General features: G+C 41.1%; 1 protein-coding gene across 1 annotated transcript in view; it reads left to right on the forward strand.

Moving 5' to 3' along the window:
- Positions 1-26,295, forward strand: part of avl9 (AVL9 homolog (S. cerevisiase)) — a 54,670-nt gene that overhangs the window by 18,247 nt on the left and 10,128 nt on the right. The window contains exons 5-15 of the mRNA XM_084048850.1: positions 4,431-4,520; positions 5,115-5,181; positions 10,400-10,440; positions 11,032-11,070; positions 11,687-11,756; positions 12,987-13,238; positions 14,274-14,569; positions 16,339-16,473; positions 17,438-17,657; positions 20,285-20,402; positions 21,282-21,335. Of these exons, the coding sequence (XP_083904976.1) occupies positions 4,431-4,520; positions 5,115-5,181; positions 10,400-10,440; positions 11,032-11,070; positions 11,687-11,756; positions 12,987-13,238; positions 14,274-14,569; positions 16,339-16,473; positions 17,438-17,657; positions 20,285-20,402; positions 21,282-21,335 (1,382 nt within the window). The remainder of the gene's footprint in view (positions 1-4,430; positions 4,521-5,114; positions 5,182-10,399; positions 10,441-11,031; positions 11,071-11,686; positions 11,757-12,986; positions 13,239-14,273; positions 14,570-16,338; positions 16,474-17,437; positions 17,658-20,284; positions 20,403-21,281; positions 21,336-26,295) is intronic.

A 26,295-nucleotide genomic window follows, 5' to 3' on the forward strand; every position in this document is an offset into this window, starting at 1 on the left:
ACCTGTATTAAATTGTTTATAGGGTCAATATAAGTAAGTTAATATATGATAACCTTTCCACAGGAGTAGCGTTTTCATATTTATCACACATTTTGTTATTTTCACCTATATAAATGATAAGTGAAAAAGTTAAAGAAATAGTTATCACCATGAAACTTCCCCAGTTGATTACTTACATGAAGACAATGCTTTATCGTATTACAAGTTTTCTGAAATTGTATATTTAAATATGCAAATTAGGCATTATATAGGAAAATATGCCCGAATTTGCATACATTTCCAGAATCAACATTGGAACATTGGACAAAGCCAGAGTCAACATTCTTATTTCATTGTGTTAAGATGTTAGTCAAAGGTTTTTAACGAGGGAATATTAAATATCTATATGTATCACTCCATAAATAAGAAAATACTGTGAGCAGGCATAAAAGAAAACATTTTGGTGGCCAGATTCTAGTTTTGTTTTTGTTTGTTTTACCTTCTTATACACCAAGTCAAAATTAACTTATGAGTTTGTTTCATATGACAGAGAGAGTTTGCAGGACCAAATGATCAGTTTATCAAGTAAGATGAGTTAGTTATGTGGAAAGTGGGGACCCAGAAGGCAGACGGAGGCTGTTGTATTGGTGAACATTTCAGTTTTACTTTTCAAAATAATATAGAGACCGATAGTACAAAGGAGGAGTGTATGAGAAGGCCAAGGGAGGGATATGTCAGGGAGAAGGTTCAGGGGTTCTGGGACACATCAGGGGCCAGGCACAGCAAATTCAGTCCTCTATATCCGAGTCAGTCAAGTCTGCCTCTGTGATAATCAGGTCCTCTTGTTTTTATAGACATTAGGAACATGTTGGTTCTCAGCATATACTTTCAAATTTAGGATATTTTCAAGACTTATTTGCAAATTATTCGATTTGTGTGCAAAATCTTGCATTAAAAAGCCATTTAAGCATATATGGAAGTATTTAATAAGTAAAATAACCTTTCCAATCAATTCCCCATACTTTAATTAAAGAAAGAGTTTTTTTTTTTTTCCCGATTCAAAGTCGATTTGTACCCCGATTCAGCCCAGAACTTACCTCTTCTCAAAAATGTCATTATACATTTTTTGTTTTGAGAATCAATTCTGTCCAACATGAGAATCGCGATCCGTATTCGAACCGATTTTTTCCCACACCCCTAGTAATCAGTAAACTAATTTATGTGCATGGTTCAACTGACGTAGCATGACTAAAATATTCCTAGTGCACAGACTGGACAGACTCATACAGGCTGCTGGAATTTTTTATTGAATGAATGTTAATAAGCATGGTCCTAATTCCAGCTGAGCATCACAAAGCTACGTTATAATTTTCCCTCCTGTCAGATGAGTCATTAATTCAGACAGATAAGAGTCTTTATCTCAATATGCCCAAACATGGATTACTGATGTCATAGTACTGACAACATTCTGATCCATAGATTTTGCTAAAATAGACAGAGTAACATCATTAGCTATTCCATATAAAGATGTCATCATGCAATGACATCACAACATCATTATTGCATCAGATATAATTGTCCTTTTAAATGTCGTTATTGTATTTTGCAACACAACACCATTCAGCAACTTCTGGAAACAAGTTACCCTGCCTTCTAACAACCTCTTCTGTAAATGAGTTGCACTGATTCACAGTGGTGCTGGTGTGTGAAATGTTTCACTGGACGATACATTTGAAAGGAGGTTATACGAATTACTGGCCAGCTGCTGTGGTAGTCGAACACAAGCTGTACTCATTTCAAGGATACGGTAACAAGAACAATAGTGACCAGATTGAAGTTCACATCTTCAACACAGTGTCTCTACGCTGGAGGAAGTTGCCCCCATGGACAAATGGAAGAGGAAAACGTCACCTTGAGGTTCCCTGCGTGCACAGGGGCCACACAGCTGTTCTGGTAGAAGATATTGTCTACATCTGGGGGGGACATCCTTACTGTAACATTCTTTATTCATTTGATGTTGACAACCACAGATGGTCAAAGCCCAATATTTCTGGTACTGTTCCAGAGGAGAGGTGCTACCACTCAGCCTGTGTCTTGAGGAAGGTCATGTATATTCATGGAGGAATCAACACCCAGCTGACTGTATACACTAATGCCATCTACAAGTTGGACACCAGCACAATGGTCTGGTCTTTAATTAACACCAGAGGAACTCCACCACCTGTTTCACATAGTCACTCTGCCACCATCATCGGGACAAATATGTTTGTATGTGGGGGTTATGGGGGCCCAGGGGTCATCTGCAACATCGTCAGAGTGTTTGACACAGAGACCAACTGCTGGCTGAGCACACCTTCTGCACAGCTTCTTACAGGAGAACGCAGGAGTCATTCAGCCTTTGCCTACAATGGAGAGCTGTACATATTTTGTGGCAACATCTGGAACCAGTTCTTCAATGATCTGTGGAAATTCAGTCAAGAGACCTTTTCCTGGAAGCAGGTTGAGCCCAAAGGGAAGGACCCGTGTAGGATGTCTGGGGTGGGCTGTCTCATGGTGGGAGATCGTATCATCATCTTTGGAGGATGCAAATCAGACTACACACCCGCTGATGACCTGTACATATTAGATTTAAGTCCTAGCCTGAAGACATTATGCAAGCTATCAGTTATTCATTATGGTCTGGAGCAGTCTGAACTCCCACATGACATCAAGTGGGAACTGGCAACCATGACTACCAACAGAAACAGAAAACCGACTGCACGGTAGCGCTGTCGCCTCACAGCTAAAAGGTCCTGGGTTCGATTCGACGCTGTGGGCATTGGGGGCGTGTTCTCTCCTCCGCGTCATCAGTGCCCATACCCTAGGTGGGGTTGGCGAAAGGGCCTTTCTGTGTGGAGTTTGCATGTTCTCCCCGTGTATCCTAGGGTAGGTACCCCCACAAAAACATGCAGTAATACTGGTCTCTATACTGCCTCCCCCTGGTCAGCCGGGGCGCCTGACGGAGGAGAAAGGAACTGGTTGGCTTGCTAGCTCTCGTGCATTGAAGGAGGCATGAGCTCGGGCTCTAGGCTCTCCCTTGGCTGGCAGAGGGAGTGTAGCGCCCATGATTACATAGACAATTGGCACTGGGCGAAAAAATGGGTTACAAAATTGTGGGATAAAACTTTAAGAAAAAAATAACATAGCCCGCACGCGCGCACGCACGCACGCACGCACGCACGCACACACACACACACACACACAGTGAGCCCACTATAATAAGTAAATAGATACATAAATAAATGAATACATGAATAAGTTAATAAATGTGGCAACAGGGTCCAAGCATGGAAAAAGATGATTATGTAGAGGAAGATGATGAAGATATAGATGATGGCTCCCAGGAGATGATGGAGACACATACACATACATATATACGTTGGTCACAGTGAGATTTGAACTCACAACCCTACATATCACTGCATCAGCATACAGTACATCAGCATACAATAGGCTCTATGCACAGCAGCCATATTGGAAAGAAATTGGGCCTCTTCTTACTTCCTTCACAGGTGTTACCAATGATACTAATGAAAGCTCTGTTCCATTCTGGTCAGGGTGCTGATATCGTGCTTGTTGGCTCACTAGAAACACTCCATTTTGGTTCCCAAATGGCCCCTTATGGTGGGTGTGTAACTCTGAGAGTGTACAAATGGAACCAAATGGACCTGTAAGGGTCCATTTGGTTCCATTTGTGCACTCTCAGAGTTATGGGGGTAAAATAAGACAACCACTATGCCACACTAAATGGAACAGAGCCTTAATTAGTATCATTGGTAACACCTGTGAAGTAAGTAAGGAAGGGGCCCAATTCATTCCCAATATGGCTGCTGTGCATAGAGCCTATTAGCATGTAAGGGTCCACACGTTCAACGCATGATAACTACCACTAAGCTACAAGTCTGCAATGGTTATCATGCCAAACTGTAAACTAGAGATGTACAGCTAGTCAAAAAATCAAACCTGGATTTGCCCACCCATTTCATAATCATGGCTCAATTTTGGGGCTCTGGCTCATGGACTATTATTTAAGAGGGCGGTCCAAAGAGTACACCGGCCGTATGTCACTGATCACATGACCCCAACAATCAATTCCCCAGTTCTAGGCAACATAGAAGGGGGGGGGGGTGCTTTTTTTCTTATTTCCACACAACAGCTCTAAGGTATATTATGACATGGTTCAATGTTGAAAATGAGTGGTATTTCCCTTTAAGACGACCAAAATCACACTGTCTGCAGAGTTTACAGACACCTTAAACCATAAAGCTCACACACACACACACACACACACACACACACACACACACACACACACACACACACACACACACACACACACACACACACACACACACACACACACACACACACACATAAGCTTTGATCCTGACTGTGTTGGTCTTCATTTTCAGCCTCTGTACGGCCTCCTTCAAGCTAAACTCCAGCTCATCACACACGCCTACTTTGAGGAGAAAGACTTCTCTCAGATCTCCATTTTAAAGGTGAGAAGAACCTCTATCATTGTTCCTTTTTTTTCTCCTTACTGGTCTCACTTCCAGTGGTGTAAAGTAACTAAGTAAATTTACTCAAGTACTGTACTTAAGTACAATTTTGAGGTACTTTTACTTTACTAAAGTATTTCCAATTTTCAATACTTTTACATCTATTCCACTACATCTCATTAGTGGCAACTATTCTACTTTTACTCCACTACAATTATTATTAACTTTATTTACTAGTTACTTTGTATATTTTGATTATTAGTATAGAACATAGATTAACCACTTCAGCCATATATACAGTACATTTCGGCCATTTGAAAATAGCCGATCTACAAGCTCACAATGCGTCGCATCGACGCATTGTGAGCTTGTAGATCGGCTATTTTCAAATGATTTTTAGACATTTTACACATTTTAAAACTTGTGAAATGGGACATTCTGCATAATGAGTACTTTTCAATTTTGAATTCCGGACCTTTACTTGTAACAGAGTACTTCTACATTGCAGTATTGATACTTTTACTTATGTAAAACAATTTGAGTTATTTTTCCACCTCTGGTCTCACTTCCTGCTTTGTCCTCTTGTTTCCATAGGAACTGTACGACCACATGAACGGCTCCCTGCGGGGGTTGACTCTGGAGGGATCACAGCTTTACCTAGGTGAAAATGGCCGCGCCATTTGATCAGTCACCAAGCGGTTCAACAACACTTTTCTCGATCAGGGTCCACTTGAAAATCTTGAAAGCACTCGTGGCCCAAACATCTGACCACTTAACACATTGGGTGCCTGAATTTTTTCATAACAACTTACCGTGGGTGCCAGCATTCTCCCCATTGACTGCGCTTTGCTGTTTAAAGCTCTAGACTCCACGACGAGCAAATCCATGTAAAAAAAAGCATCCATTCATGTAGCGCCATGACCCTGGCTACATCCTGGAACAATAACATTTCACTCGCGAGTTACAACGGGGGGGGGGGTCGCGCATGACCGGTTTTCCCCACCGTAAACAGATTTGGAGATATAGACGTTTTAAAGAAGGAAATAGACAGGAAGCGGATGGGGATCCGGTTTTCGGTTTCCGGTGATGTATCTGGCCTATCCTTCTCAGGATCACAATGGGTACTCCCAGAGCTGCTCTAGCCCCTCCCGTGCGGAAAAAAACAAAAAGACACCAAAACCGCTTAAATCCGGTTTTGGCACTCCGGGTAACTTTTTGCACCTTTTGCAAAACTGTATATATATGGTTTTGGCACCCCATGTGTTAAGTGGTCACATGGGTGGGCATTTTCAGAGTGTGGCCAACATAGTATTCGTTGCTGTCGGGCAGAAACCAGCTAACTCCCATTTTTCCGCTTTTGCATTTTTCCCCCTTAAATCAGTGCTATTGAACGCCCTTTACGTCTGTGTGTTGGTAGAAAAAATATTGAACCAATGAAAAGTATTAAAAAGTGCTTCTGCTAAACCAGCTCCATCAAAGGGGGTGGAGTTAGCTGGTTTTGCTGACTCCAGGCTCCACCCCCTTTTAACCTCCAACCTCATTGTGAGCTTGGAGGTCCATTCAGCTGTTCTTATCAATGATGGATTTCTTTTTTTCATTTCCTGAAAAATGAACATTTTGGAGTTAGCTGGGTCCTGCCTGACAGCAGAGACATAGTACTTTAAGTGGCTATTTATCTGTATCACAATGAAAAATCTTTTTTCAAGGTCTTAAAGAAAGAATACCATGACATTTTGTTTTCCTTTTTTTAAATGTTGTATTAATGTTATATATTATTTGGGGGCCCGTTTGCAGTATCCTCAGGCCCAACAATTCCCCACAATTTAGGAATCGCCGGTCTACACAACACTGAGCATCTTGCTACGTTTGCATGTATCCACAGTATGGCTCTCATCTAAAGCATTTGTCAGTCAGAGACAGAGGCAGGGGGGACAGTGTCTCTTCCGCAAGGACATTTGGACAGGGTGGGGAGGCAGGGTCACTCAGCTGTGATGTCAGTGTAGGAAGCAGTAGGAAGCTGTGCAGCAGTAGGAACCATTGCATGCTGGGACGCAAAGCATTTTTTTCCTGGCTTATGTTGTCATTTTGCCACTTGGGTGGTGCAAGGGTAACGTATATCTGTTTACCACCATGGAGTCTGGGAGGTTCAAATCCAACGCATATATACCAACACAATAGGCTCTATGCACAGCAGCCATATTATCACTTCCTTCCCAGGTGTTACCAATGATACTAATGAAGGCTCTGTTCCATTTAGTGTGGAATTTAGTGTGGAACCAAATGGACCCTTACGGGTCCATTTGGTTCCATTTGTACACTCTCAGAGTTACACACCTGTAAGGGGCCATTTGGAAGCCCATGAGTGTCCCTGGACCCGAACTGTAGACCCACTGGTGTTTCCAGTGAGTCAACATGCACAATATCACCACCCTGACACTGTTTGACCAGAATGGAACAGAGCCTTCATTAATATCATTGGTAACACCTGTGAATGTCTTCACAATATGGCTGCTGTGCATAGAGCCTATTGGACATGTTTGGGGGAGGGAAGCCTGGTGGGGAGGGTGATATTTGTCGCTGCACGTGCGTACTCCTTCAGGCTTGGGCGGCACCTCTCATAGTGCGGGCCACTAAGTCCATTTTTATGTTACAATAGTTCAGTTTGTGATACAAGCGCCAAATTTGGCATGAACAATGCCTAGGACCTACTTTTGCAGAAAAGCCCGTTAGCCACGCAAAAAAAAACAATATGGCTGCCATTTTCCAAAATGGCTGCTGGCGAAAGACATTTTATGTGTATTTTGACCTGGATTGTGATTGGATTTTGATTATATTGGTATTAACATATAGTTTTGACTCCCCCCGCCCCCTCCCCCCGTTAGCTATGCGAAAAAAAAGCAATATGGCTGCCATTTTCCAAAATGGCTTAAGGCAAAAGGCATTTTATGTGTATTTTGACCTGGATTGTGATTGGATTATCCAATTTTGATTATTTTGGCATCAGAATATAGTTTTGACTCGCCCCCTCCCCCCGTTAGCCACGCAAAAAACAAAACAATATGGCTGCCACTTTCCAAAATGGCTGCTGGGGAAAGACATTTTATGTGTATTTTGACCTGGATTGTGATTGGATTTTGATTATTTTGGTATCAACATATGAGTCCCCCCCCCCCCCCAATGTCTGGATCACAAATTGTTCTAATCGTCACATTTGCAGGCACTCAGCTGTGTGCACTGAACGCCAAAGCGGTAGCACTTGCATCTACCACGACGTTCAGTCTTGCACCGGCTTTTGTCAGTTGTTCACAAATCTGGGCAATTGTAGAGTGTCATCCACGCTACTTGCCAAATGTCATCTTCTGCTCGCCATCCCCAGCTGGCAGGGCTCTCTGTATGACATTTGACATACAGTTACCTGGCTTCAGACAGGGGCAACTTGATAAGTGGCATGCTTCACATGATGTGCAAGAGATGCCCTTGTAGGTGGAATGGCATCATAGGACCTCTGCTTCCATGCAAACAGGTAAAATCTTGCATCATCAACCCCATGACCAGTGCTGTTCTTGTCATGCACTGTTACTGGTGGGTATTGACTGAGCTTCTGGAAGACATGAGACACTTCAGGCCACACTTACCGGGTTTCTGTCTTTTTGCCTTTTCCCACGAAAGGTTGACACGACATCACATCCAGTGAAAGTGTGAAAGAAAGGATGCCAATGGATTTTTCAGGGCCTAGATTCTTCACTAAATCGTGAACTGGTAACCAACAACAATACAATACAGTACAGTACAGTGCTGTTCAATAACAATACAGTACAGCACTGTGCTGTGCTGTACAATAGCAAAACAGTATAGTACTGTGCTGTACAATGACAGAACAGTACAGTAGAGTAAAGTACAGTGATGTACAATAACAGTACAGTACTGTTTTGTAATGTGTTTGTTTGTCCTGTTTTAAGTGGTTACTTAGTTTTTACTTTACTGTTGTGTTCGTTTTATTTTGTTGCAACGTTTCCTGTCTTGTCTCATTACCTTGTGATTAGTTTTATTTCTCCACCTGTGTCCCGTTAGTCCCTTAGCTCAATGGTGCGCATTCTGCGCAACCTTTTTACAGTACACCCTCAGAAAACATTTGGATTATCCAATCACAATACAGGTAAAAAAACACATAAAATGTCTTTCGCCGGCAGCCATTTTGGAAAATGGCAGTCATATATATATTTTTTGCATGGCTAACGGGGGGAGGGGGTGGGGGGGGAGTCAAAACTATGTTCTGATGCCAAAATAATCAAAATTGGATTATCCAATCACAATCCAGGTCAAAAACCACATAGCATGTCTTTCGCCGGCAGCCATTTTGGAAAATGGCAGCCATATTGTTTTTTTTTGGGTGGCTAACGGGCTTTTGTGAACAAGTAGGTCCAGAAGAAACTTTGTGGAAAATGTGGCGCTTGTATCACAAAGTGAAGTATCGTGTCACTAACAGCCCCTACTATCAGTGGGGAATGTTGAACGGGAGGTGTAGGACGGTGCTGAGTCCTCCCGGTGGCGTATATCCATAATGCAAACAAGTTACGCAGAGATCCGCCCTTGAAAACGCCCGCCTGCCTCTGATTGGCCAGAGCTCGTTGCCTTGTCAACAACTAATTAACTAAGATGGTGGCGCCGCTGTCATCGCCCATCGCGTTACTTTTAAAAAATAAATTACATTGATGTTTCAATTAAGTTATCTTTGATAATACAAGGGTTGGAGAGTAATATGAATAAGACTAATAGGCCACATGAACACTTTGTGTGTTCATGTGGCCTCAGATATATATTTCAATCAGATAGTTGAAATTAGCAGATCTACAAGCTCACAACTGAGTTTGTAGAACAAAATATTTTCATATCTGTGGCCAAATATATATTAATTTGAGGGTCTTCACAACTGAGCTTGTAGATCTGCTATTTTCAAGAAAAATCTTGAATAATAAATGTTTGAAACATTTTGAATACACAAAATATATATTGGCCAAATATATAATAATTTGAGGGTCCTTGGCTTGAAAATGTTTGAGAACCACTGATTTGAACATTAGGAAACAAGCCCAAATAAGCATAAACCAATATAATATACTAAAAGGATAAAGATGAAAATGTGCCTTTTACAGTACAGTCTTGTTGGCGGCCATTCAGAGGTAGCCAGGGCGTTTCAGAGGCAGGCGGGGCGTTTCCAAGGGCGGATCTTTGCGTAAGTTGTTTGCATTATGGATATATACGCCTCTCGGTGGGGGTTCCTCACTGGCAGGTGAGCCAGTAGGGTACAAGAGCAGTGGCAACACAGAAATGCTTGGAGAGGATTAATTTGGCATTAAGACTAAATTGGCTGAACAAGATTTATATTTGACCCATTGAGACCTGAAGCTGATTCTACATGTCTCCTAAATCTCAACAGTATTCTGAAAAACATTTGTTTCTATATCAGTGGTGCTCAATCTTTTTCATGTCAAGGACCCCGAAAATTATATGTATTTGGCCGCAGACCCCCATCTGAAAATATTTTGTCCCAGGGACCCCCCAGAAGCAAAGATTCGAGTTAAAAATGTTCGCTTTAAAAATATATTCAAAGATTTGCACACATTTTCACAATAAAAAAAAAATAGCAGATCTACAAGCTCGTAGCGCGGCACTCAGTGCCGCGCTACAAGCTTGTATATCTGCTATTTACTTGTAACACTGGCTATTGAATAGCCAAAAGTGTAAAATATGGCTTTTTAGCTCAAATCTAAAAATGACACAGTTCCAGGTCTTAATGGGTTAAAACAAAGATGTCTCTTGCTTCCTTGTTGCCTTGTATGTTTTGATCCTGACCTGATCTGTTCCATGTCTCTCCTCAGGACTGTCACCCAGAGATTTAATACTGCACTTTCGACACAAGGTAGAATATCTCATCATCTGTTTTAATATTTGAAAGCAGGACAGTTGCAACATTGTATGTAGAAATTCAACTTGAAGGAACTAAAATATGGAAAGACAAGCAGACATGACAGAATACCACTACCAAAGTACTTTATAGCCGATTTATCAAATAAAATTAAAGTATTGTAGTGTTGTTTTCAGGGGTCAAAAGACTGCTGGAATTTTCTACTCAAGTATAAGTATTGACTTAAGGATTACTCGTTAAGTATGATTACTTGTGTTGAAAACTACACAGGTAAAAGTAGTTATTAGACTACTCTCAGTAACAGTTATTTGGATAATGTAGCATCCTGACTGTTACCATTCCAGTATAAACACGACTAGTCAATCTCATATGTTGTATTATGAGAGAAAATCACTTCGGTGACAGTAGAAGAATCACTAAAAAAAAGTGCAAATACGTGAAAATGCTATTCAGTTACAGTAAGGAGAGTAATGAGTTACTTTTCACCCCAGGTTTAGGATAATTAGCATCGTCCGTATTTGTCACTTTTTGAGGTCTTGTACTCTTGGCAGATGAATATAATTCTCCGCTTTCATTTCCTTCTAGATTCTCATCCTCTTCAAACTCATTCTACTTGAGAAGAAGGTAGGATCAAATGTGGGATTCAACTTTAATAACTTGTGCACGTGCTCGCGCGCACATGTGTGTGTGTGTGTGTGTGTGTGTGTGTGTGAGTGTGAGAAGCAGTGGTGTAAAGTAACTAAGTACATTTATTTACTCAAGTACTGTACTTAAGTACAATTTTGAGGTATTTTTTACTTTACTGGAGTATTTCCAATTTTCTGTACTTTTACTTCTACTCCACTACATCTCAGAGTCAAATATTATACTTTTATTCCACTACAATTGTTTGAAAACTTCAGTTTCAAGTTACTTTTCAGATATGAATTATTATATTATAAAACAGACTTATACCACTTTAGGCCTATTATATATATATAGGCTATTTGAAAATAGCCGATCTAAAAGTTGTGAGCTTGTAGATCTGCTATTTCACTTTCACTACTTTTGGTACTTTAAGTATATTTTTACCAATACTTTTGTACTATTACTCAAGTAACATTTTGAACTTAGGCCTTTTACTTGTAACAGAGTATTTTTACATTGTGGTATTGCTACTTTTACTTAAGTAAAATATCTAGTACTTTTTCCACCACTGGTGAGAACTGAGCTGAAGTGTGTTTCATTTGCATCCCCCCAGGTCTTGTTTTATGTGTCTCCAGTCAACAGACTAGTGGGAGCTCTCATGACGGTCTTATCACTGTTCCCAGGTCAGTAGAACCTTCACAAAGATGCATTATGCTCTGGTATATTTAATTTATCAATCAATGAGTCTGTCTGTCTGTCTGTACTGAGACACTGTTTTGACAGGAAAATATCCTTGCTAATGTAAGTGCAACCATAGCTTGATCTGTGTATCAATCGATCGCAGTTCAGTTGGCAAAGATCTTCTTTGCCTTTTTGTCTCAACATTGTCAAAAGGAATTCACTCAGTAGACCACAGACCTTTGCCGTATAGTATTACCGTATTACTGCAGCAATACAGTAAGACAGTTTACTATTGCTATAATAATACTGCAGTGATGCAGTTTACTATTACTACAGTAATACTGACGTAATACATTTGACTATTACCACAGTACTAGTAATTCTGTTCCATGCTGCGAGGACATGGTGATCACTGAGGCGTCACATGTCATATTGTAGATAATAGCAAAAGTTGACCTACAAGCTTCAACAAAATGAAAATGTGTGAAAATGTTCGCCTATAATGACATGTCCAAAATGTCAGGATGCCAGGTTTTATATGTCTGTGTGTCAATTAGGGCTGTAACTATGAATTATCTTCTGTTTTTTTCGATTAGTCAAATAATTGAGGAAAAAAAAAATCATTCTTTTTTTTATATAACCACAAATCAATTACCACTTATGTGTTATTTTATACTTATAGCATAACATTTTAATTTATATTTTTCTTTGCCTAAGGACATGCCTCAAAAAGTGATAGAATATAAATCAGTTATTGTATTAAATGATGGATTATTGATTATGTTTTACCAATAGGCTCTATGCACAGCAGCCATATTATCACTTCCTTCACAGGTGTTACCAATGATACTAATGAAGGCTCTGTTCCATTCTGTTCAAACAGAGTCAGGGTGCTGATATTGTTGCATGTTGGCTCACTGGAAACACTCTGTTACACCAGTGGGTCTTCCAAATGGCCCCTTACGGGTGTGTAACTGAGAGTGTACAAATGGTCCATTTGGTTCCATTTGTACACTCTCAGAGTTATGGGGGTCGTGGAAACCACTGTGCTAGACTAAATGGAACAGAGCCTTCATTAGTATCATTGGTAACACCTGTGAAGGAAGTGATAATATGGCTGCTGTGCATAGAGCCTATTGATAAGTTCGATTAACTGTCGCAGCACCCCCTAGTGTCAGTAACACGCATAGCGTGGGTTCCGTCTCTCTCTCTCTCTCTCTCTCTCTCTCCAGGTATGATAGAACACGGCCTAGCGGACTCGTCCCACTATCGGCCGCGGGGCAGCGTGTCCGAGGAGGTGAGCGTGGTGCTGGCTGACGCCAGCACGCCGGGGGCCGAGGAGTTCATCTCTGTCTCCGTCACCGACATCGACGGCGCCCTCGTAGAGCTGGTGGGGGAGGGTGGCGAGAGGGATACCCTCCAGGGATCGCCGGCAGAGGTTGCAGAGACCACCCCCCTCTTATCCGGGACCACCACACCGCAAGGTTATTATAGACCGAATCACTATTTCTGGAAGAACAGGACACTTATGATATTGTTATTGACTATTAGAAATATATTGCTTTGTTCTGAATATCCACAGGACAAACTAGACATAGATAATGTTCTGGACACTACATTAATTGTGTAAACATCCGTAGACATTCTACCCGGAAATACCGCTCTACACGGTTGTTTACAAACAATTTGATCTGTTCTATAGTTTAGAATTTTTCATTACTTTTATTTTAATTTTGTAATGGCGTTATGTTTAACAATTTCATTTGGTTTTAATTATTTTCTTGAAGTGGGTTTGCTAGTTTAGTAGTTTTTAGTTTATTGTATTGGGTGAAAATGTTTGGTTTTTGTTTAGTTTTTATTTGTTTCAGTATTAGTTTTTGTTGGTATTTGTCAGTGGCGAGATTCAAAAATGTCAGAAAAAAGTATTGTGAAAAAAATGAAGTAAATTTTCTCTATGATTTTAGTTACTTTGAGTTGGTTTTGTAAACACACAATACCGTTTCTGTTTTTTGTAAAGCCTCATCTAATTAGTTAACTAAAACATTTCTCAATAGGCTCTATGCGCAGCAGCCATATTAGAAAGAAATTGGGCCACTTCTTACTTCCTTCACAGGTGATGCTGATTAAGGTTGTGTTCCATTCTGGTCAAACAGAGTCAGGGTGCTGATATTGTGCATTTTGTCTCACTGGAAACACTCTGCTACATCAGTGGGCCTCAAAGTGGGGCCAAGGGACCCTCGTGGTTCCTTGAGGGGGTTCCAAATGGCCCCTTACGGGTGTGTAACTCTGGGTGTGTACAAATTGTACACGATCAGAGTTATGGGGGTTCTTGAAAATTAAAAACGTTTGAGAACCACTGAGCTACACGAAATGGAACAGAGCCTTCATTAGTATCATTGATAACACCTGTGAAGGAAATAAGGAAGGGGCCCAATTTGGCTGCTCTGCATAGAGCCTATTGTAGTTTTCGGTAATTTAGTTTTAATTTTAGTTTACTATAATAACCTTTTTGCCCGCAGCGTCCGTGGGGGAGAACAACAGCCACCATCTCAAGCCTCCTTCCCGCGGTTCCCCGGAGTCCTCGGAGAGTGACTGGGAGACGCTGGACCCTGGCGTCCTGGAGGAGGACGCCGGAACCAAAGAGTCGAGTCCCGAGAGGAGGGAGGGCGAACAGCACCCGGACCCGTTTGACGGGCAGAGCGAGCAGAGCGTCCCCATCACGGTGCAGCCCCAGTCGGCGGGCGGGGTGGCCCAGGGTCTGGTGTCGGGGCTGGAGGAGGACCAGTATGGCCTGCCCCTCGCCATCTTCACCAAGGTAACGCTATCCTTACGGGGGAGGAGGTCAGGGGGATGATGTTATAACATGTTATTATAGGTGAAACCAAAATAGATTTTTTTTAAAGCAAAAATAGTAAAATTGTTTGCAGAAAAAAAAGTTTGAAATAACCAGTGGTGGAAAAAGTACTCAAGTTTTTTTACTTGTAGATCGGCTATTTTCAATTGGCCGAAATGTATATGGGCCTGAAGTGGTTAAAGTATGTTTTGTAATAATAATCAAAACATTTTTATCCTTTGCCCAAAATAGGGACGGCAGTTTTAAAGTGGTTAAAGGGATAGTTCACCCAAAAAATGTAATCGATAGAAAAAAAGTCATTCTGGGGGTGAACTATCCCTTTAAGTGCTCTGTTGTATGATTGCACACAGTCAAGGAAACTGGAACAATAATAACCCAACCTCCCTCTTATCAAATATCCCAATATTGACAAATTTGTTTTGGATATTGATAGACTTCATAATGTACACATAAAATGACAGGGCAAACATCTCCAAACTAAACAGTAACTGCCATCTGTCCGTTCTCTCCCTACGGCCTGAGTTATCTACGCTGATCTACAAGCTCACATCGTGTGTCGCGCTGCAACGTGTTGTGAGCTTGTAGATTGTCTATTTTCTGTGCGCAACCAAGTATAAATCCGGCGTAGGTGTTGTTTATTCTACATTCGCGTTGATAATAACCCATTCAATCCGTGAACGCATCTGTCATTTTTAGATTTCTTTGGGCTATTAAAAAATAGCAGATATACAAGCTCATGTGCCGCGTTATGAGCTTGTAGATCTGCTATGTTTTGGGAAAATTGTGTAAAATCATGGGTCTTTGAATATATATATATATACAGTATGTGTTAACATTTGTAACTCAAATCTGTGCTTCTGGGGATTCTACAAATGTCTTCTAAATCCTAACAGTTTTTTGAAAAAACATATGTTGCTATCATTTCTCAAAAAATATTATGTATTTGGCCGCAGACCCCCATCTCAAAATATGTTGTTTCAGGGACCCCCAGACGCAAATGTTCACGACTTTTCAAAAATAGCACTATATCTACAAGTTATGAGCTTGTATATCTGCTATTTTTGAATAGCCAAAGAAATCTTAAAATGGCACACTGATGCGTTCCCGGTCTTAAAGGGATAATTAAAAACCCAATGATGTTTTACTGGTTGTTTTCCATTGCTGGCTCTCCGGAAAGTTTCAGCAATGAAAGCATTTAGTTAATAAATCAAAGCTAAAAATGACAAAATGTCTCCAAGAGTAATATCCCTCCTCTGACATCGTGGCCCAGATCCGTCCAGCTCGGCCGTAAATGGCGAACACAGTCGCCAGTAGTGGAACAAGTACTCAAGTATTGTTTTATTGAAGGAAACTTAATAGCAATACCATACTATAACATACTCTGTTATGAGTAAAAGTCCTGTACAAGTACAAACGTATTTACATGAAAATATACTTATTGTAGCAAAGTAAAAGTACTAAAATTGTTTCAAATAGGCCTTAATGGGTAAATGTGCTATATGTTTTGTAATAATGATCTTAATCTAATCTAAATCTAAAAACTTGTAACTACAGTTTACAAATAATTGTAGTGTAAGTAAAAAAAGTACAATATCTTCCTTTGACAAGTAGTAGAGTAGAAGTACATTGAAAAATGTAAATGCTCAGGTAAATTAAAGGTACCTCAAAATTGTACTAAAGTACAGTACTTCTTGAGTAAATGTACTTTGTTACTTTCCACCACCTTCCAGGGTTATCTGTGCCTACCCTACATGGCGCTGCAACAGCACCACCTGCTGTCCGATGTGACGGTGCGCGGCTTCGTTGCAGGGGCCACCAATATTCTCTTCCGGCAACAGAGGCATCTGAGCGACGCCATTGTTGAAGTAAGCCCTGTGTGTGTGTGTGTGGGTGTGTGTGGGTGTGGGGGGGGGGGGGTGTGTGTGTGTGTATCTCTTATGTGGACATAAATGATTATGTGTGTGTGCTTGCGCATGCGTGCCCGCGAGTGCATGCGTGCACACTGGCCCTCATGTATCAATGGAGTGTAAAAAATGTTTTTTTTTGCCTTAAATTTGCCCATAGGCCAAAGTCCAAGTGAGATTTATCAAAGGATCCTATACAGCTGACCGTTGAAACCGAGCGTCATTTAAATAACACACCCTTAAATATTCTCGAAACGCCGCGATTTTACGACATGAAGAACCAGAATACGTTAAAAAAAAAAGCATGGAGAAGAGTTTCCCCCGTCCGCCTCACTGCCTTCATGTATTCCGTAACGGTACAATCTTTGTCAAGTAGGCTAGTAGCCTACATGAATGAAAGTCTGACTGCCTTACATTACGTTCAAGTTGGTTGGTGGTTTGGTTTTCATAAAGGGCAATAACACCATGCACTTATACTCTAGCGAAAAGATTCCTCCCTTTTTCTTTATAAGGATGCATAAGAACTTAATTATGCTTTACTCCTATAATAGCAATTGATGTGCCATTTTCACAATGGTTCTTCTATGACAAATTTAAGCAGCCAAAATGTCTCCTACGGCATAGAAATAGGACATACTACGTACTGTCATACATACTTGTTCTTATTACCTCTTCATTTAATAATCATACATTCCTTGACTTATATTGCCAGCTGCCTCGGCCATTCAAAAATTATGTTAAATTACATTAGAGTCTGGCCTACATCCAAAGTTAGAGGGTTGTTGTTGTTTGGGTATTTGTCACACTACATAAGTAATTGATCCGAGATTAAATTGATTGATCTGTCACCACCCCAGCGTTTAGGAGGTAATCCCTCAGGGGTAATTGTGTGTGTATGTGTGTGTGTTTGTTTGTTTCCCTGCAGGTGGAGGAAGGTCGTATACAGATACACGACCCTGAGCTGCGCAGGATCCTCAGTCTGACCACGGCTGACCTGCGCTTCGCCGACTACCTGGTCAAACACGTCACAGAGAACCGAGAGGACGTGTTCCTGGACGGGACGGGCTGGGAGGGCGGAGACGAGTGGATCAGAGCTCAGTTCACGCTCTACCTGCAGACACTGCTGTCCTCTGCCCTACAGCAAGGTAGTGTTAGGGAAATGTTACTAATTAACCACTTTGGTGAGTTAAAGCAGCACTATGTAGTGACCACACAGCATATTGTGCATGTCATATAGACTACATCCTGCTCCTCTTTTAAAGGGGAATACCCCTCATTTTCAACATTGAACCATGTCATAATATACCTTAGAGCTGTTGTGTGGAAATAAGAAAAAAGTCCCCCCCCCTTCTATGTCACCTAGAACTGGAGAATTGATTGTTGGGGTCATGTGATCAGTGACATACGGAAGGTGTACTATTTGTCCCACCCTCTAGGCTGCCTCGTTCACTAGAATGGGGAATTTCACTTCCAGCTAAAACAGTGCGACTTGAATATAAAGTTAAGACTTGTTAAAGCATTTTCAGCCAATTGATTTCTATTATCTACAAGTACAATGTCTTGTGAAATGTGATGTATAGCCATATGCCATTATAAACTACTGCAAGTCGCCCTGTTTCAGCTGGAAGTGGAGATTCCCCAGTCTAGTGAATGAGGTAGCATTGACGTAGAAGGGGGGACTTTTTATTTTATTTCCACACAACAGCTCTAAGGTATATTATGACATGGTTCAATGTTGAACATGAGTGGTATTCCCCTTTAACTACTCCCATGAGCATACCTTGAGCAGCCTCACTGTCAAGGTATAAGACACTCATTGAAACAGGATGTGAAACCGTGTGTGGTTAAGAGAAGGATAAAACACAATCGAACTAGATTCCTAGAAGAACGTAGGGTGTTAAAAGGCAGTCTACGTGGGCCTGGAGAGAGTGTGTGTACATGACAGGACATACATCCACATGCACACACAGTTGTCAGATCATAAGTCAGACAAAACATGAGGTCAACAGGCAGAGTACAGTATTTCCATTTCAGTAATAATAATAATAATAATAATATAATAAACTTTATTTATATAGCACTTTTCAAAAACAGGTTTACAAAGTGCTTAACAATACAAATACAATATGTGCACAGGGAATATAAAAACAATTCAATGATGGAAAATTTACAAACAAAGGAACCATACAAAAATAATATCAAGAAATAAGACTGAAAGCAGAGAAATAGCTGACTAATTCCTTCTAGCTAAAGGCCGTTCTAAAGTAATGAGTTTTTAAAAGGTTTTTAAAAGTGGACACCGAAGTAGGAAGGAGACACTACTGTCCTCTGTCCTACAGCAAGGTAGGAAGGAGACACTACTGTCCTCTGTCCTACAGCAAGGTAGGAAGGAGACACTACTGTCCTCTCTGTCCTACAGCAAGGTAGGAAGGAGACACTACTGTCCTCTGTCCTACAACAAGGTAGGAAGGAGACACTACTGTCCTCTGTCCTACAGCAAGGTAGGAAGGAGACACTACTGTCCTCTGTCCTACAACAAGGTAGGAAGGAGACACTACTGTCCTCTGTCCTACAACAAGGTAGGAAGGAGACACTACTGTCCTCTGTCCTACAACAAGGTAGGAAGGAGACACTACTGTCCTCTGTCCTACAACAAGGTAGGAAGGAGACACTACTGTCCTCTGTCCTACAACAAGGTAGGAAGGAGACACTACTGCAGTGGTGTAGTCTAGTTTTTTGCAGAGGGTAGATTGTGATTCCCTCCCGCACACACATATACTGTACATACAGTATAACCTCTTAACTCATTCACTGCCAGAATTATTTCTGGCCTGTTTGAACACCGCCAAGATTTTTCATTGAAAAAAAAAAGTACTCAGGAGCCGAGATACAGAATTTTTAAGTTTTAAGTTAACAAGGAAGTGGATGGGAGTCTATATCTTCGAAAAATCATATCTCCTTGGTCTTTGGGTCAAAAAAAAAAAAAAAAATCTAAAAAAAAAAAAAAAAAAAAAAAATATTTTTTTATTTTTTTATTTTTTTTTAAAAAGTCGTTTTAGTCGTTCTTGGCAGGCATGGCTTATGGACAGAAGTCGTTTTAGTCGTTCTAGGCAGTATATGAGTTAAATCTCTCTCTTCATGTTAATTATTAGCCCACAATAATATACATAGAATTGTATTCTCTATGTAATATTACACTATAGTAATAATAATATAATACATGCAAGTCATGCATCCACACATAACTGAGAGCATTCAACCAGTTTGGAGCTGCTTTTAGCCTTAGATGTTTTGCCCCCTAGAGCACATGTTCATCAGCCGGTAATTTTCAATTCAAAACATTGATTATTACCATTTAAGAGTGCAAGAGTGTTATAAATAAATGCTTATCAGTTATAAAAGCAGTATTAGCAGTGAACATTCCTGCAGTTCTGTCACAATTCAAACACAATTCAAACCAAATTGGCATTGAACACAAACAGGATTCAAGATTCAATATTTGTTTATTCACATGTGAATTGTCAACCTCTCTGTCTCTCTCTTTTTCTCTGTCTCTCTCATCCACAGTTGGTCGTAGCTAATAGTTCATTCTGCAGCAGGAAGTCTTTTTCCAATAATTATCGTCAGAGCTATAAACTTCCCCTCACACACACATACAGGCAGCTGATCATTACATGTGATCAACACACATTGGAGTAAATTAGTTCCACTGCTTGATAATCAATAATAACAGTGGCTTTCACCCTCTGCTTCTATGCATCTCTTGTTCCAGATAACGAGAGGCTACTGGCTGATTACGGCGTTCCGTTTGTCACCGCGTGGAAGATTTCGCATAACTACCGCGTGTGGTTCAGCAACAAGCATCCTGCGGTGGCTGAAATCACCCCAGGGTAGGTGCTCCACCATTGAAAACAGAATAATATACCCTTGGAATCACAGGCCGTGGTGGACAAGTACTTGAGTTTTTTTTGTTGTTTTGTTTTTTTGTTTACTTTTGACTTTCACTCAGTGGTGTAAAGTAACTAAGTACATTTACTCAAGTACTGTACTTAAGTACAATTTTGAGGTATTTTTACTTTACTGGAGTTTTTCCAATTTTCAGTTATTTTACTTCTACTCCACTACATCTCAAAGGCACATATTATACTTTTACTCCACTACAATTATTTGAAAACTTTAGTTACTAGTTATTTGTAGATTTAGATTATTATTACAAAATATACATTACCCACTTCAGCCCTACAGTATATACATTTCGGCCATTTGAAAAAAGACGATCTACAAACTCACAATGCGACGCATTGTGAGCTTGTAGATCTGCTATTTTCAAAAGATTTGTCTACATTTGAAAACTTGAAATGGTCCATTCTGTATAATGAGCACTTTTACTTTTGGTACTTTAAGTACATTTCGATGCCAATACTTTTGTACTTTTACTCAAGTACACTTTTAATTCTGGACTTTTACTTGCAACAAGAGTATTTCTACGTTGCAGTATTGATACTTTTACTTACTCTCAAAGACAAATATTGAACTTTTGACTGCACTACATTTCCAGGAAGGGAAAATTATGAATTAAGCCCTATTTCAAGTGTCAAGTGAAAATTGCAGATCTACAAGCTCACTACGCGTCACATTGTGTGATGTTGTGAGCTTGTAGGTCTGCTGTTTTCACAATTTTTGCTTTTAGTATTTTTACTTTTTGGAAAATCTTGTCCATAATAATGGAATATGTTTGATAGATGAATTGTTGATCTGGTCTCTTGCAGACATCCGTTCCAGGGCCAGTACAGCGTTGCTGATGTGAAATTAAGACTCTCACAGTGAGTATCATGTTTCAACTGTCAACTTCTTCAGAAGCAAAGAATCTCAATGCGCTTCACAGGGAACACGTACAGAAACGCAACGAAAGAAACATTCAAAATGACAGAATACACAACATGTAGTGGGTCAGAAGTCAAAATGGGTTCTTTAAGACCGCGGTTCTCAAAGTGGGGACCCCCAGGGGTCCTCGAGAGGGTTCCAGGAGGTCCCGAGCTAAATGATTTACAGTTGTTAGGAGCCAAATGGAATCTTACAGAGTCTGTACAACCCCCATAACTCTCAGAGTTATGGGGGTTGGAATACGAATCGGGGGGTCCTTGAAATGAAACCATTTCAGAACCACTGCTTTAAGGAACTCATGACCTAGTCTTTTTTGACAGCAGTTGTATTGTAGACAAGTTACCCACCAAGTCCAATGTTGCCCTCTGGTGGTGATTTATGGAATCTTAATAACAACATCAACATTAGTACAGACAGACAGACAGACAGACAGACAGACACAGACAGACACAGACAGACAGACAGACAGACTACTAATAATTCAGCAAAACAAGTACAGTATTAGGAAGCCACAGCTAAGCTGTCCACGTGAGCTGTGAGTTTTTCTTTAATTGATTGAATACTTTATTAACAAGATTGTTAACAGTACAGGTAGTACAGTCAAAGCCAAGGTTTTGCTAAAAAGATAACATATTGTTTCTATTGTCGTCCATTGTACTCAATTAATCAGTAATGCATGTAATATATACAATACAATACATATTGGAAGAAAACTCGGTAGCGTCATTGTATATTTACAGAGAAAGGAGGGGTGGGGACAGAGGATGCTGCTACCAAGGTGTTCAAGGAGTTAAACTATGCTCAATAGGCTCTATGCACAGCAGCCATATTGGAAAGAAATTGGGCCTCTTCTTACTTCCTTCACAGGTGTTACCAATGATGCTAATGAAGGCTCTGTTCCATTCTGGTCAGGGTGCTGATAGCGTGCATGTTGGCTCACTAGAAACACTCCATTTTGGTTCCCAAATGGCCCCTTATGGTGGGTGTATAACTCTGAGAGTGTACAAATGGAACCAAATGGACACGGGTCCATTTGGTTCCATTTGTACACTCTCAGAGTTATGGGGGCCTTTTAAAATAAGACAACCACTATGCCACACTAAATGGATAGTTATCGGTAACACCTGTGAAGGAAGTAAAGAAGGGGCCCAATTCATTCCCAGTATGGCTGCTCTGCATAGAGCCTATTGTATTTTAAGGTCAGCCATTCTTTAATAGCCTCGCGTAGCCAGACTATATCACTGCGTGGATATGAGTCTGGTGCTTCCATGAGGACGTTTTTTTTCCCCCAAGGGGCGGGATCAAAACAATGGCCCTCGACGCAATTGGTTAAACCTACAACCAACGACCAATTACAGTCTCCCATATTCGAATACTGGGCCCTGATTGGTCACCCACGTCTTCTGGAGCAGGAAATAGATTCTCTATGGAGCGGTGCCAGACCCAAATCGGAGAGTGCAATTTTTTTTTTGCACTCGCAGATTCGTCCGGTCCCAGGCTAATTCTTCTAGGTTAGTTTTGAGTTTGGGTAGGGAGTCGAGATCTTTAATGGGTTTTGGTAGGCATTTCACATTTTGGTGACAGCATAGATGAATGCATTTTCCCCCATGTTTGAGCTGAACTTTTTTTTGCCCATTGACATCACTCTCTCTAGAGAAGTAGTTTGACAGATATCTGGGAACTGATCCTTTGAGTATCTTAAAGGAGGAGTTCACCCAAAAAATGACTTATTTTCTATCAATTACACACCCCATGAAGCCTTGATTTCATGGATTTATTTTTGTTTTTGTGGCATTCCTACGACAATAATTTGATGACCATGTGTATTTCCGGTAGGAGACACAAATAATCTACTTTGTGTCTCCTACCGGATACATTAGCCGGTAGGAGACGGGAATCAAATTATTAGCTTAGGAATGCGACAAAAACCAAAAAAAGAATCCATGGGTTCAAGGCTTCATAGGGTGTGCAATTGATAGAAAATAAGTCATTTTTTGGGTGAACTCCTCCTTTAAAGACCAGACCCATTGAGAGATGTCTTGCAAAGTGAGCTGGAGAAGGGTGAGTCCTGGGGTTGAGGCCTAGTAGTAGTCTTATTAGTTTGTTTTTAGAGGTCTGTAGTTTTGATTTGAGTGTCATTGAGATGTTGGTGAACCATGAGGTGCGAGCATAGTCGAAATGACATTGAATGAGGGCTCCATCATTGCATTCTTGTTGATAAAAGAGGAGATCCTGCCCAAAAATGTTCTTCTATGGTTGACTTTCATAATCACTGTTGATGACATTTTTTCACCGGAAGGTTTGTCATCCATAAATGCAACCCAATAGGTTTCCTCCTCTTTACCTGTACATGGTCTTGGTCTACATGGTCACCAATGCAACCGTAAACTATTCAGACTTAATGAGGTACATTCGACCCAAAAATAATGGATTCAGTTGTACCCAGGTGTAAGGACAGCAGTGGTTTAAAGTGCATTTACTCAAGTACTGTACTTAAGTACAATTTTGAGGTACTTTTACTTTACTGGAATATTTCCAATTGTCTATAATTTGACTTCTACTCCACTGCACCTCAGAGGCAAATATTGTACTTTTACTCCACTACAATTATTTGAAAACTTACTAGTTGCTTTGAAGATATACATGATTACATTATAAAACATACATTAACCACGTCAGTGGTTATTCTATACCGAGGCTTTTTGAAAATAGCAGATCTACAAGCTCACAACGCATCGCATCGCGTTGTGAGCTTGTAGATCTGCTATTTTCAAAAAATGTTGTACTTGATACTTTAAGTACATTTCGATAGAATCGATACCAATTCTTTTGTACTTTTACTCAAGTAAATTTGGAATTCCGGACATTCACTTGTAACGGAGTACTTCCACATTGCAGTATTGATGCTTTTACTTAAGTAAAACATTTTGAGTACTTTTTCCACCACTGCATGACAGTTAGTTATCATGGCTGAGTGTGCAGGCACTTGGCAGGTGTCTCATATTAGCGGAGGCCATTAATTATAAGGGAGCTTCATTCTCAAAAGCAGAGCTGTCGTCTTCAGTGTAGTGAGAGGGGTGGGGGGAGGGGGGGGGGGCGTGCTCTGGTTTCATTCCAGGAAGTACAGATGAAAGTCGATACCCCCTCCCCTCCCCTCCCCGTCTGTCCACGCTGAGTGTCCCCAGTCCTGACTGTCACTTCTAGTGTTTCTCTACACCACCACGCTCACACCTCCCTGTGTGTGCGTGTGTGTGTGCGTGTGTGCGTGTGTGCGTGTGTGTGTGTGTGTGTGTGTGTGTGTGTGTGTGTGTGTGTGTGTGTGTGTGTGTGTGTGTGTGTGTGTGTGCCCTCGCCCTCGTTGCTAACTTAGCTCTGCGGTGAGAAGCGCGGGGTAGCTAGGACCAGCTTGGCTGAGACACTGGCAACCTCTCGAGTTTCCTCTCCGCTATTTTGTAACACGGCCTCTGTGAACTTTATCGTAACTCCTTCGTAAACAAACAAACAGGCCAAGCGTTGTTGAAAATCCTCCCTCCCTCCCATTCTCACAAGCGCACACGCACGCGCACACACACACACACACACACACACACACACACACACACACACACACACACACAGATGGGAAGGCTGTTTTGTAGGAGGCTGAATATGACCTGTATTCCAAGTGAACAGTGTTATCAGAGAGATGCAAGTAGGGCAGGAAAGTAACACTTTCACCAGTTTAGCAGCCAACCGGGGTTGTTGTTTTTGAGGCCGAGTGGCCACCCGCTCGGCCTCAAAAACGGAGTGTAGCGATGCAAAAAAACAGTGCGGGGTGGAATGGCAGTGGCAAATAAAGATTAAAAGAATGGACTGAACATTCTCACACTGTGAAGTTGTTCTTCCAATTGTATTGACCAACCCCAGTTGGAGTGGTGGAACGTAACTAAGTACATTTACTTGAGTACTGTACCTAAGTAAAAGTTTGAGGTATTTGTACTTTACTTGAGTATCTCCAATTTACAATACCTTTACTCAACATAAAAAATAGCAGATCTACAAGCTCGCAGCGGCTTGAATAGCCAACATATGAATGGATAAAGTGGTTGAAATGATGCTCTATTAACTACTTTTCCTGGGGACCCTCTGGAACCCCCCCCCCAAGGACCCCACTTTGAGAAGCACTGGTATAGAGAGGAGGAGATGTTTGGGGGCTGGGAGAGCCTGGCAGGAAGCTTGGCACCCGGCCACCCCGAACCGACTGAGGGAATATACTTCCTGCCTCAGCTCTTTTGTATCAGAGGGGGGGTGGGGGGGTGTCACACTGAAACAGAAGGCTATTCAGCCTCTCCACAAGACAAGTGCGCGTGTGTGTGTGTCACGCGTGTTTGTGTGCACGTGTGTGTGTGCGCGTGCGTCTGTCTTTGCCAAGGCGGCGAGCGAGGGCATGGCGCGGCAGCTGCTGGAGAGCTGTTTATTGGCTGGTCTGTGGCTCCGCCCCCCCCCCCCCCCCCCCCCCGCTTCTTCCACCCTGCATCTGAGTGTGCGCTGAAATGTAATCGGCGTGGAAACGGAACTCTTTGATGGATGTAAAGATTGACCTTCAAAAATAGCGTAAAATAGCAGATCTACATGCTCAGCAATTTGAGCTATTTTCGGAGCGTGTTTTCGACAAATTGGATAATTTCACACGGGCAATTGTGTGACACACTTTTTGATATTGAAAGGCTGTCACGATTACAAATTTATGTTGACGATGAATTGTCCCTAAAATAATTGCGATTAGCGATTTAATTGTGTGTTTGGCGTTGAACATTGGAACATAATATGAATACAGAAAATATTTGTTTGCCTTTTAGGCTTCGTGATCAAAAATTGCACAGGTCGGATATGACAAATAACTTAAATATACAAAGACAT

Source organism: Gymnoscopelus microlampas (assembly GCF_963454915.1).
Source record: "Gymnoscopelus microlampas genome assembly, chromosome: 22".
NCBI lineage: Eukaryota > Metazoa > Chordata > Actinopteri > Myctophiformes > Myctophidae > Gymnoscopelus > Gymnoscopelus microlampas.